This window comes from Bison bison, unplaced genomic scaffold (assembly GCF_000754665.1).
Source record: "Bison bison bison isolate TAMUID 2011002044 unplaced genomic scaffold, Bison_UMD1.0 scf7180017864270, whole genome shotgun sequence".
In the NCBI taxonomy this organism is placed as follows: domain Eukaryota; kingdom Metazoa; phylum Chordata; class Mammalia; order Artiodactyla; family Bovidae; genus Bison; species Bison bison.
Window position 1 is genome coordinate 10,511,759 of NW_011494842.1, and position 14,027 is coordinate 10,525,785.

At 39.7% G+C, this 14,027-nt stretch overlaps 1 protein-coding gene across 2 annotated transcripts in view; it reads right to left on the reverse strand.

The window, feature by feature from the left end:
- BTBD9 (BTB (POZ) domain containing 9) overlaps window positions 1–14,027 on the reverse strand; it is a 411,775-nt gene that overhangs the window by 342,651 nt on the left and 55,097 nt on the right. For both annotated transcript variants that reach the window (XM_010848690.1, XM_010848691.1), the window contains exon 6: window positions 11,362–11,481. In XM_010848690.1, coding sequence (XP_010846992.1) covers window positions 11,362–11,481 — 120 coding nt within the window. The remainder of the gene's footprint in view (window positions 1–11,361; window positions 11,482–14,027) is intronic.

Sequence of the window (14,027 nt, forward strand, 5' to 3'; positions counted from 1 at the left end):
TTTTCACTTTCATGCATTGGAGAAGGAAATGGCAACCCACTCCAGTGTTCTTGCCTGGAGAATCCCAGGGATGGGGGAGCCTGGTGGGCTGCCGTCTATGGGGTCGCACAGAGTCGGACACGACTGAAGTGACTTAGCAGCAGCAGCAGCGCTCATTTCTATAGCTCCCCTTTGCCTCTGTTTCCTATGCAGGAGGCACCTGGCTCATATAAAGGAGACTTAAAGTCCCAGATGACTTTGTCTTCTAGTCCTTCCTTGTTTTCTCCTTGACAGACCCCCAGTCCCATGCGCAACAGTTCAATACCTGCGTTCCTGATTCAGGATTTCCTAAGTCCCATAAATAAGTGCGGGGAAAGTACAGTGCCAAAATACTGGGCTGGCCAAAAGGTTTGTTCAGGTTTTTACAAACAAACGAACTTTCTGGCCAAACCCAGTATATTCTAAAAGGAGATCTCGAATTGGAGAACTGGTATACTCGGTCAATTTCCTTATAGACAGCATATACCCAACACAAAGTACCTACAAAAGTGCCTTATTTTTCTAAGCAAAAGACACACTGACTCAAATCCTGGCTCCAAAAGAGGGATTCTTTTTCCTTTACTTCTTGGGAATTTTTACTATTCTCTGAATATTCTTTGTGAAAATTAATCTAGTTTATGGTTCTTCATAGGGAATCTTCTAGTATTGTTGAAAGAAATTAAAAACAAAACAAAACTAAATGCAAGTCCCAGATACCTGAAACAGTTATACAGGGTCACATGAGAAGAGAAGTGTCAGTCATGTATGGTCTCTGAGCTTAGGGACACAGGTAGAAGGCAGAAGCAGATGGCACATTCACATAAGGAGATGGCACATTCATAATTTTTTTTTTTGGCCTTACTGCATGACTTGTGGGATCTTAGTTCCCCAACCAGGGACTGAGCCCAGGCCCTCAACAGTGAAAGTTCAGAGTCCAAACCACTGGACTGCCAAGGAACTCCCATTAAATAGATGATTTTGACTGGTGAGACCAAAATCGGAATTTATACTAAGAACCAAAAAGCAGCAAGAGAAGCAGAAGGGCCCTGTGATGCAGAGCTATGGGTGAAGAGTTTAGATTTGACCAAGTCCACTGCAGACTCTGCCTTTGGCAAAAGAACAAAGAGCATCCTTTCTCCCATACTTTTTCCTGCTCAATCTCTTGATCCCTTTGTCCATATTCTCTCTTCTGTAGGACCTCCCATGACTATGTTCTAGAATAACATATATACACACACACACACACACACCTATTATTGTACCAATGACATTTTACTTTATCCATCGTTAGAAAGTTGTCACTCTTATTATATCATGAAGTTTGTGAGAGCAGCAACTGTGTCCTGTTCATCCTTTTATGCTGGAACCTAAACTAAGTGCCTGCAATACAACAGGCATTCAATAAATATCTGTTCCTTGGATGAATGTCTGATGAGTAAGTCCTATAAGTAACAGAGTATAATTAAGGAAAGAGAATGACTTCCCTTGAGAATGGCTCACATGGTAAAGAATCCACCTGCAATGTGGAAGACCTGAGTTCAATCCCTGGGTTGGGATGATCCCCTGGAAGAGGGCATGGCAACCCACTCGAGTACTCTTGCCTGGAGAATCCCCATGGACAGAGGAGCCTGGCGGGCTGTTATAGTCCATGGGGTCGCAGAGAGTCAGACACAACTGAGCGACTAAGCACAGTACAACAAGCAGAGGGAAAACAAGGGGAAAAAAAGATGTTTAATGATCGACTAGGGAGGTACTATCTGAACTTAATCCTGAAATTGCTTGGGAAGCAACTGTACTACTACCAAATATAGTTCTTGCCCTTCCAGAATAAAAAACAGACAATGGCTGTTTGCGGCAGTAATGACAGGTCATTGGTGTTATTAACATCATCTCACACTTATCAAAAGATGCTAATATATACTCTAAAATTATAAGATAAAATTCAAAGGAAAATTTTGTATTTTCCTGTTCTATTTTCTCATGTTTCAACTCCTCCACTATACACAAAAGCAGCTCAACATGTTATTATCCTTTAAACTAAATAAAACAAAAACAAAAAGCCTAGATTCAATTGAAAAACTTAAGCACAAATAGCCATGTCTCAAAGGTCTTACAAAACACAGTGGAAAATATTTTTGGCCTAATAAGAGGATCCTAAGTGAAAATAACATAAAATTCATCAACTAAAAAAGAAGCAATTCAAGATGTAAAAAGATCTTGTGAAGAGAAATTCTGTAATATACAAAACTTGTTTCTAAACACAGCTGAAGCAAAACAAATCAAGAGTTAAGAACGTCAGCTGCACTCCATAATAATAAAGCCTAAAATCATCTCATGGAGAACTAAGGGGCAGGAAAATTCAAAGGTCTATTGAAAAACTGACAAAACACACATAAAGGATTGCCACACTCCCTTTGGGGCATTTTAAAAGAGGAAATTGTTCTGCCTCCTCCTCCTCCTCAGTACCCTTGTCACGACGGGGACTATGGCCGGCATGAGCAGAGTGTGGCCACCCCAGGCCCTCTATTCCAGCACTCCCGGACACTGCTCCTGCCAAAGAGGCAGCAGGAGCTTGTCCAGGGCTCCATGTCTCCCCCTACCCTTAAGCAGGGCCACTTCTTCACCTCAGTCCAGAGGTAATGTTGGACTGTGATGCTAACAGTAATCCAACAGACCTGCACCTTCTTTTGAGGCTCAGTTTCCGAATTTGTATAATTAAGGTAGTTAGTGGTGTTCCTCTCCTCGAGCTATCACGAGAATCATATAAAGGAGCAGTATGTGTCTGGCCCACAACAGACACACAATAAATGTTAGACTGTTCTCCTCCTGTCTCTCCTCTGAGGTCCTGTAACCCTCTCTCTCTTTTCTTCACTCCTCCTTTCTTGTGCTCCCTGATTCCTTATAAATATTTAATGGATCTATTTCCTTTGAGTTATTCTTCTATTTATTTCAAAATTTGAAAGGAAGATAAAAAAAGAACTTATTTGTATGAAACTGAATAGCTGTACTACAGAAGCCCACATATCTGCTATACTTGGCAGATGACAAGTCAAGGGCTGGCTAGCACCTGAACGTACCTCTGCGGACTTCAGGCATAATTAATGCTCCACATGAGTAGAAAGACTTAAACAGTACAAATAGCTTCACATGTTATTTCACAAATCACAGACTTCAGAACAATTTATATTTAAATATGGTTTTTTTAAAAAGCAATTTTAATCTCTCTTCAGCCCCAAGTAAAACTGTTATGATTTAGTGACACCATGTGGCTACATTCTGCTTTGCGCTCTTAGAACATTCCTCTGCTTACAGGTCACTCTGTGTTAGTCCAACTATGATATCAAAGTTGTAGGTGGAGGTACAATTCAAACTAAAGTATTATTAAAGTATGAACTAAAACGATTACTTGTAAAAACTAAAACTGTTCCTTCTTCCTTTACATCTGGATAAGGCATTTCTTGAATTCTGAAGACATGAATCATATAAATAAAGGCTCAGCATAATTCTAGGTATGATTATAAAGCATCCTGATGAGAACCACTGATTAATGTAAATGTGTCTGCCTTTAAAAGTAAATAAATACATCAGTGGCCAGGTATGAGGTTGGGGGAGAACAAAAGAGAAAAAATGGAAGACGCACATGCTTTTGTACAATGCTAGTATGGTAGGGAAAGGATGCTTCCATAAATAGCAATGTTTATTTTCTAATTTGTTTTATGTCTTGTAGATCTATAGCACTGTTAGGTAGTATAATCTAATGAAAATGGGTAGAAAAAATTACGCTGCATCTAATGATGGCAGGGATGAGAGGGGACTCGGAATGTATGGTAGCAATAAAAGAGATTAAAGTGCCCTAAACCAAGAAGCAGCACAGTTTTAGTATTCATCTAATGAGGCCTCCTACAGTAGACCAGTTACTCCTGAATAACATTCAGTGTACACCAAAGAAAGCCCAAATATCTACAACAAAGACCAGAGAATATCATCCTCTTAAATCTCTGCTTGAAACACCCAGCTCCCCTCTCGGGCTTTCAACGATCTCCTATTTTAAATAACCACTCACTTCCTCGACCCTGGTCACCATCACAGTACCATTTTAACAACACTTAAAATTACCAGATGTTTTCTTACAGTATATATCTGTTCCTCCCAAATTGTATGAGAGTAGAAACCTTGGCAGTCTTCTTCAGTGTTATGGCCTCAGTTCCTAATACAATGCATAGCCCAAAGTAGGAGGTTATTTGTGAAATGAGTAAGTAATGGTTGAATATACAGAAGAATAAATAAAGAAAAATCTATTTTTTTAGCTGGTGAAACACACCTAAATGTCTTCTTGTATGTGAAAGCAGAACCACTCTAGTGAGATGTTTTTCATCATTTGTGACCTCTACTGTGACCAGTGAGACTAAGAGACAAGGCCAGCAGATGCTCTGCGACACCCTTTTTTCCATGACACATTTGGCACATTATTATCTCTAGTTCTAAGAGAAGAAGAAAAAGGAAGGAAGGGAAAACCACAATGATTAAAACACTTTCATTAGCAGTCAAAGAAATCAATGAACAGAGTAGAGTATATGTTAGAATTTAGCGCATGACAAATATGGATGTTCATACCAGTGAGGTAAGAACAATTATTGAATAAATGGTCTTAGTCAGCTGACTTTCCCTATCTGAAAATACACATGAAAAATATTCTGGCTGGACTAAATATTTAGATATAAGGATAAAAATAACAAGTAGAAAAACTTCTAAAAATATAACATTCTAATGCCGGAGTGAGGAACACCCTTCTAAACATAATATCAGATTACCAGAAACCATAAAAAAGATGGGACAGATTTGATTACTTTTTTTAAACATAAAATTCCATGTGATAAAAAGTACTAATAAAATAGTAAAAAATAATAAAATATACAATACATGATGCTATGCTAAGTCACTTCAGTCGTGTCCGACTCTGTGTGACCCCATAGACGGCAGCCACCAGGCTCCCCCATCCCTGAGATTCTCCAGGCAAGAACACTGGAGTGGGTTGCCATTTCCTTCTCCAATGCATGAAAGTGAAAAGTGAAAGCGAAGTCGCTCAGTCGTGTTCGACTCTAGCGACCCCATGGACTGCAGCCCACCAGGCTCCTCCATCCATGGGACTCTCCAGGCAAGAGTACTGGAGTGGGGTGCCATACATGATAGCCAAAGTATAATCATATAAAACATACATATACAAATAAGTATAAATATATATACCACACATATACATTATATTATACATATATATCAAGATGCATATATCAACATAAAGTTCTCACAAGCCAAAAACAAAAAGATAATCACACTGGAAGAAAAATATACAGAAGACAAAAACAGGCTTCTTATAAATGAGAAATAATCAATGTCAAGTACTATAAGATATCCTACTTTACTGATGAGAAAGGTAATCCAAATTAAAATAAGGCAATTTTTTTACAAATCTTAAATCACATTGGCAAATGTTGACAATGCCTGCATTGGTGAGGGTTCAGAGAAGGGGCATTTCTATGTGCTATTGGTAGAAACTGAGTACAGCCTTACCAGAGGGCAGGCTTTATCAGTATTTGAAATGTATACTATACTATAATTTGGGCTTCTCCAGTGGCTCAGACAGTAAAGAATCCACCTGCAAGAGATGCAGGTTCGATCCCTGGGTCGGGAAGGTCAAAGAGAAGGGGACGGCTACCCACTCCAGTATTCTTGCCTGAAGAATTCCATGGTCGAGGAGCCTGGTGGGCTACAGTCAATGGGGTTGCAAAGAATCAGACACAACTGAGCAACTAACACTATATTACAATTTAATAATTAAAATGTCATAAAATGACATTTCCATTTTGATAATTAAAAACAAAAGGAAAGGAAGAAAGAAGCCCAGTTTAGTGTTAACTGAGTTCAACCCTCCTGTGTCATGTTCTGAACTGTCAGGTTGCACCCTGTTCAATACCCTTTCTGGCTCCTCTGCATTCTCCTTTCACTTCTCTTATCAGCTCCAGCAGGAAACCTATCTGCCACCCATTCTTTCCTGTCCTCTCTCAACAGGTAAATTGTTAAGAACTTGGCTTTCAAGCCAACTATTCTTCTCCTTCAACTCTCAGGTTTTACACCAAGATGCCTCTAGTAATTCTAGCTACCAGCCATATGCAGGCTACCGCTACACACATTCACATCCATGTTTTCAAGTCTTCTCATATTTCAGCAACATTACACAGCTGCCAACATACTAGCACCATGTTGAGAAATAGCCAGAAAAAAAATTTTAAAGCATCTCCAGGGCACTCAGTATTTCCACTTTTTACTAGTGTTTTCTGTTCAGTTCCAGGCTCCACCATTTAAAAACTCTAAGCAAGGGCTTGAAGAGTTTCCTAGAAAGCCAAGAAGACAATGTGAAGGCAGGGAAATTTATGGGTATGGCAGAAATTGTCTTTTCCTGAAAAAGACAAAGCTGATAAGATAGAAGATGGTTCTGAGTACCATATAAAACAGATAAGACACAGTGCCTGAAGAACTATGGACGGAGGTTCATAACATGGTACAGGAGGGTGTGATCATAACCATCTCCAAGAAAAAAAAATGCAAAAAGGCAAAATGGTTGTCTGAGGAGGCCTTACAAATAGCTGAGAAAAGAAGAGAAGCAAAAGGCAAAGGAGAAAAAGAAAGATATATCCATCTGAATGGAGAGTTCCAGTGAATAGCAAGGAGAGATAAGAAAGCCTTCCTCAGCGATCAGTGCAAAGAAACAGAGGAAGACAATAGAATGGAAAAGACTAGAGATCTCTTCAAGAAAATTAGAGATATCAGGTAAAATTGCATGCAAAGGTGGGCACAATAAAAGACAGACGGTATGGACCTAACAGAAGCAGAAAATATTAAGAAGAGGTGGCAAAAGTACACAGAAGAACTGTATAAAAAAGACCTTCCTGACCCAGATAACCACGATGGTGTGATCACTCACCTAGAACCAGACATCCTGGAGTGAGCGGTCAAGTGGGCCTTAGGAAGCATCACTGTGAACAAAGCTAGTGGAGGTGATGGAATTCCAGCTGAGCTGGTTCAAATCCTAAAAGATGATGCTGTTACAGTGCTGCACTCAATATGCCAGCAAATTTGGAAAACTCAGCAGTGGCCACAGGACTGCAAAAGGTCAGTTTTCATTCCAATCCCAAAGAACGGCAGAGCCAAAGAATGCTCAAACTACCGCACAATTGCACTCATCTCACATGCTAGCAAAGTAATGATAGTACGTGAACCGAGAACTTCCAGATGTTCAAGCTGGATTTAGAAAAGGCAGAGGAGCCAGACACCAAATTGGCAACATCTGCTGGATCATAGAAAAAGCAAGAGAATTCCAGAAAAACATCTACTTCTGCTTTATTGACTATGCCAAAGCTTTTGACCGTGTGGATCACAACAAACTGTGGAAAATTCTTAAAGAGATGGGAATACCAGACCACCTTACCTGCCTCCTGAGAAATCTGTATGCAGGTGAAGAAGCAACAGTTAGAACCGGACAGGGAACAATGGACTGGTTCCAAATCGGTAAAGGAGTACGTCAAGGCTGTATATTGTCACCCTGCTTTTTTAACTTATATGCAGAGTACATCATGCAAAATGCTGGGCTGGATGAAGCACAAGATAGAATCAAGATTGCCGGGAAAATTATCAATAACCTCAGACAGGCAGATGATACCACCACCTTATGGCAGAAAGTGAAGAGGAACTAAAGAGCCTCTTGATGAAAATGAAAGAGGAGAGTGAAAAAGTTGGCTTAAAATTCAACATTCAGAAAACTAAGATCATGGCATCTGGCCCCATCACTTCATGGGAAATAGATGGGGAAACAATGGAAACAGTGACTGACTTTTTTGGGGCTCCAAAATCAATGCAGATGGTGACTGCAGCCATGAAATTAAAATATACTTGCTCCTAGGAAGAAAAGCTATGACAAACCTAGACAGCATATTAAAAACCAGAGACATTACTTTGCCAACAAAGGTCTGTCTAGTCAAGGCTATGGTTTTTCCAGTAGTCATGTATGGATGTGAGAGTTGGACTATAAAGAAGGCTGAGTGCCAAAGAATTAATGCTTTTGAACTGTGGTGTTGGAGAAGACTCTTGAGAGTCCCTTGGACTGCAAGAAGATCCAACCTGTTCATCCTAAAGGAGACCAGTCCTGAGTGTTCATTGGAAGGACTGATGTTGAAGCTGAAATTCCAATACTTTGGCCACCTGATGCAAAGACCTGAATCATTTGAAAAGACCCTGATGCTGGGCAAGATTGAAAGGCAGAAGGAGAAGGGGATGACAGAGGATGAGATGGTTGGATGGCATCACCGACTCGATGGACGTGAGTTTGAGCAAGCTCTGAGGGTTGGTGACAGACAGGGAGGTCTGGAGTGCTGCAGTCCATGGGGTCACAAAGAGGCAGACACAACTCAGTGACTGAACTGAACTGAACTATATGGAAAACTGTATGAGAACTGACAAGTCACTTTTCTTCATCTCCAGCTGGGGGCTAGGGGGGCTGTGCTTAGTCTAAGCTTTTGGCTACATTGAGCAGTCCACTTAACCCAACCATGCATTCCTGAAAAGGGACCAGAAAGAAAGAGCAGACCACTTTCTTACACTGCTGTCACAGCGTTTATCAATCCATAGTTTTCCAGCACAGATATACACTTTAACAAAGACATGGGTAAAAAACACCAATGAAAATATATACATATTAATACTGAATTAATCTCTTGTCGTTACCTGGTCAGTGCCTTGACCCTAAACTCGTGCTAGCATTTACAGAGTACCTACAGCATACAAGAGTACCTACTGCATATCTACATAGCCTGAATACCATACAAGAATACTAAAAGATTAGAATCCATACTCCTTACTCCCAAGAGCTTATAATTTGGTATCAGAAATAAGACAAACATGTAAAGGACGCTGAAGAACAAAGGTGACATACAAATGTGCAAATTAACTAACATAATGCAAACTGAACACTTACCTGCTAAAGAAATAAAGAATGTATATGTGCCCAGTAAAGTCTCTGCAAGAAGTGTATTTAGAACATTGCTTAGGTAGTCAATAAATGATTGTGAAGATAAGAAACACCAAGCACAAGGCATCTTTGGATAATCAATAGGGGCTCACTAAGTTCATTTTAAAATACTACCAAAATTCCAAACTATCACAAAAGGCAGAGCTTATGACGGAATCTAGTAATATGATAAGTAAGAGGACTTCCCTGGTAGCTCACCGGCTAAGACGCTGCATTCCCAATGCAGGAGGCCCAGGTTTGATCCCTGCTCAGGGACTTGGATCCCATATGCTGCAACTGAAGATCCCACATGCCGCAACCAAGACTCGGCACAGCCAAATGAATAAATAAATAAATATTTTAAAATATATGATAAGTTAAAGTGGTTATAAATATTAAAATATTTTTCTCACTAAAATGCATACAGGACTCCCTCCTTTTCTTGTTATCACTATCTCTAACACCACCTTTGCTCAGGTTTTCTCTACCAGCATTGGGAGCTGGCTGTAACAGGACAAAAATTAGCATCACGAATACGGCCAGGCTCTACAGCACACAAAACCAACAACAAAGGCAAGGCCACACAGAAGAGACAAAATAAGGAAAAGGGAGTATAAATAATGTCCACTAGTGAACAAGAGAATTACATTCTCTAAAAGCCGCAGATCATGACTGAGGGCACATGTCTCCCTCCACAAGGCAGGAGTTTTCAGGTGAGTAAAGCACGTGGCCTTTGTCATAGCTGGTATCACAGGCACAACAATTCGTCCTGGAAGTCATGTTTCTAGGGTTTCAAATTAAATACAAACACAGTCTTTGGACCATATCAGACATTCTGGTTGTTACACTGCTTATTTTTTAACCTGATACAACCATAATAATGTGAGTTGATGCAGACTCAATCCCGTTCTCCACTTCGGGGCACCTCCGTCACTCTCAAAGTATCCCTAGGCAGTTCTGAGACACAGAATCTTCACTCAATTTCTTGTCCTTCTCATTTTAATACATTCAAAACCCCTCTGATAAAAGAGCAACTGCCAGACCTGAGACACTTTACTTCCTCTTTGGGGAAATGAAATTGATTTTCTTCATTTCCACACAAGAGGATTCCTGGGTAACAATAATGTGTCTGGTCATACCCAAAAAAAATGTAGGCAACATTTGTTACAGTAACAGAGGCTGAAAGGTGGTGTTCCTGTGGTGGGAATAAGAATTCAGCCTGATACTGTTAGATCATGCGTTAAATAAGTATAAGGGTATCTTCTGACCAAGACAGTAAATGCTGTGGGGCCAGCCCCATCTGCCCCAACTCAGCCACACTGGATGTCAGTCAGGAACATGAGTAAGGGTGTGGAGGGGAGTTAGGGTTGGGGGTAAGGAGGCGTGCTCCACATGCTCCCTGGCTTATACCCACCATATCCTTTCCCTTCTCTTGTCACACCTAACCAAACAAACCAATCACTTTCTGCCTTTGATCTCTTGAGTTAGGGTGATATATGAAGGGCGATTTCCAAGGGGAAAAGCACAACAGAAAAAAACAACAACAGAATTTCAAGGGTCTTTAACCGCTTTTCCCAACTCCTCAATTCATCATTCATCCTGGTTTTACAGAATTTCAGAAAGAAAGCTTTAAAGATGGCTTATACCTAAAGTAAGAATATGAAACATTAGAATAGTTTATCAATACTTTTTAAAAAACAAACTTACATGGAGCTAAAATATGTAACAACAATAATACTTAAGGTGCTCTGGTTGAAGGAAGGGTGTGAGTCTAGAGCCCCACCAGCTCAGCTTCCTTTGCCCCAAACACAACCCCACTTACAAACACCTGCTCTGTCAAATCCCACTGATATTCACTGACCTAGAAAAAGAACAAAGATATTCAGAACATACTCAATGGTGTCCAAAAATCTCCTGGCCCTGAGGACTGCCAGGGAAGCCTCCAAAAATATCCCTCCTGGCTTTTGTGGAAAGAATGCACCCACTAACAATAGCTCTGCTTTCAAGGTATAGAACGGAATTTAAAAAGCATTTCCACATCTCAGTGTCCCTTCTTATCCATTTACAGGTCTACTACATAAACATGGTACAAAACAGTTTCACAGTACACTATAAATATTAAGATGTTTAATTTTCCAGTTTCCCTAAGTGTTTTAGTTGGAATGCATTTGGTAGCTGATACCCTGAAAAACTTTTCTTCTGTGAGACAGAAAACGAAATCTGTTTCTCAACATTCGTATCTCTTTAGACAAACGTCAATATCATTTATAAGCCATGAGAACTACCTGCAGACACGGGCTGGAAAATATAACTTTTGCCAGGAACGACACAAATACTGTGAATGATCAATCACTCTGATCCAGTCAAGTTCATCCATTGACACTTCAATGAAGTATGAATAAGACCTATGAATTAAAAGGAAAAAGGCAGAAAAAAAAGGATATTAAAATAACAAGTGGTATTTTAATAAAATGTTAAAAGGTACAAAAAATACACTACTCATGAATTAGGTTTTCTGAACGACGACCAAATCCTGATGATGAAATTTGTATAGATCCCCCAATACAGCATTTACAATATGTATTGAAGTTATCTCTTTGCATGTCTGTCTGCCTTATTAGGTCTCAAGCTGCTTAAGAACATGTTGCTTAGTCACTAAGTCATGCCCAACTCTTTTGTGACTCATGGACTGTAGCTCACCAGGCTCCTCTGTCCATAGGATTTCCCAGGCAAGAATACTGGAGTGGGTTGCCATTTCCCTCTTCAGAGGATCTTCCTGACAAAGGGACTGAACCTGAGTCTCCTGCATCGCAGGGAGATTCTCTATCGCTGAGCCACCAGGGAAAGTCTCAAGTTGCTTAAGAACATGTACCATGCCATATTTATCTGCATATATTCAGGGTCTAGCATGGAGCTTGGCATGTTATCAGGTATAGAAGACATAACAGGACCAGGATGCCCTGCACACACCATATTAGCAGATTATTAAAGCCATGACAGAGAGAGGACAGAAAATAGAGAAGGGTGTTTTCTCCTTCTGCCTTCATCGGCCTGGGTGCTCAGCCCTACTCTCTCAGGAGGAAAGGCAACTCTGAATATTTCCTCACGGAGGCCAGCTTATCTCCTGATCCCTCCCACACACAAACGCAGCCTGAAGAACAATAAATGACATGGGTGAAGAGATATTACGTGTTTCTTTTCCATACAACTTAAAATTTGGCAGCTAATAATCTGCCAGTAATGAAAACAGGCTATCATCCTCCCCTGGTCAGCTACCCTGGACCATTACATGCTGGTCCCATCCTGAACAAATCTATATTCCCCTGTCATAAGCCAAATTTAAATTTGAGATGCAGTTATTACTTGTACTGTAATATCAACAGGAACAATCTCAGAAGATTTAGGTGACCATAAATGTCAGCCTGCAACCAACAGTTGTGACCAGAAAAGGTCAGCTTATTTTGTGTCATCCCCTCATTTTCTGCTGTCCCCTCACTCCCATTCATTTTATCGCTCAGTCTCAAACTGGTTATAACCTTTTATTGAACCTCTCTGGGTTATCAGCAATGTAGGATATAATTTTACAACACATGTCAGAATCTTTTTGGCTTAAGATTCTGAATTTTTCACCTTTGCTTAGAATGATAACAACTTCTGTGAGATAACAACTGGTACATGGTAAAGTTAAGTCCCCTGTGAATGTAACGCACATAGTAAAACAAAGTCGCCTATAAATATTTAACATCTTGGAAATGATGGTAACTACTTTCAAATGTGCTAACCTTTTTCTTTTATTATTTTTATACTAATTTCATCATTAGTTAAATGAATGAATATATGTAAAACTTCTAGAACACTGCCTACTACTATTATTAATCAGAGACTCATGGAAATAATACATGAATGTGTTCCATTTTGCCAAACAAACATATTATATCCAATAAGATACATATCAGGAAATATATTCTTAATATAAAAGGAACAGACAACCAAGAGATAACCTCCAACATCCACACACATGGGAAATGCTGGCTCTCCCTTCATAAAGCTTCCCTCACACTTGGTTCAAATGGCCTGGAAGCCCAGTGTGGTGGTCAGTGGTGCTAACAAGAAAAATGAATTAACCAGCAAGATCTGCAGGGTTTCATCATCCTTACTATTAAGCCCTTCTTGCCTAGACGTAAAAAACACAAGCAGGGCCTCAGAGACTGCACACCAGTATCCAGGTATGTAGGGTGTAGGTTAAAGGTAAGCAGTAATGAGGGAGACCATTCAGTTCTTAGTCACCCTACTGCTCTGGTATTTCTGCCATCATGGCTGAACCCAGACACCACAGTGGGTGAAAATCAGAGTGGCTAAAAAGAAAGGTCAACTTTTGAAACTGGTGGGTTTCTAGGCTGGACCCCACCAAATCTTTTTCACAGTTTTGTTTTGATAATGATATTTATACACACTAAAAGACAATTTTTTTTTTATCCATAGTATAAAATAGATTTTTAAAGTTTTTATAATATCTAAAAGTAATCAATCGAGTAAATAAATAGTGGTAACCCAAATGGTAGAAAATACCAAACAATCATTAAAAGTAACATTTTACATGGATAAACAAGGACCTACTGTATAGCACAGGGAATTATATTCAATATCCTATGATAAACCATAATGGAAAAGAATATAAAAAAACGTGTGTATGTGTGTGTGTGTATGTATATATATATATATAAAAAACTGAATCACTGTGCTGTACAGCAGAAATTAAAAACAATATTGTAAATAAACTATACTTCAATAAAATTTTGTATTTATTTTGGCTGCGCTGGATCTTAGCTGCAGCAAACAGGGTCTTCAATCTCTGTTGCAGCATGTAGGATCTTCAGTGTGGCATGTCAACTCATAGTGGCAACATGTGGGATCTAGTTCCCTGACCAGAGATTGAACCCAGGTCCCCTGC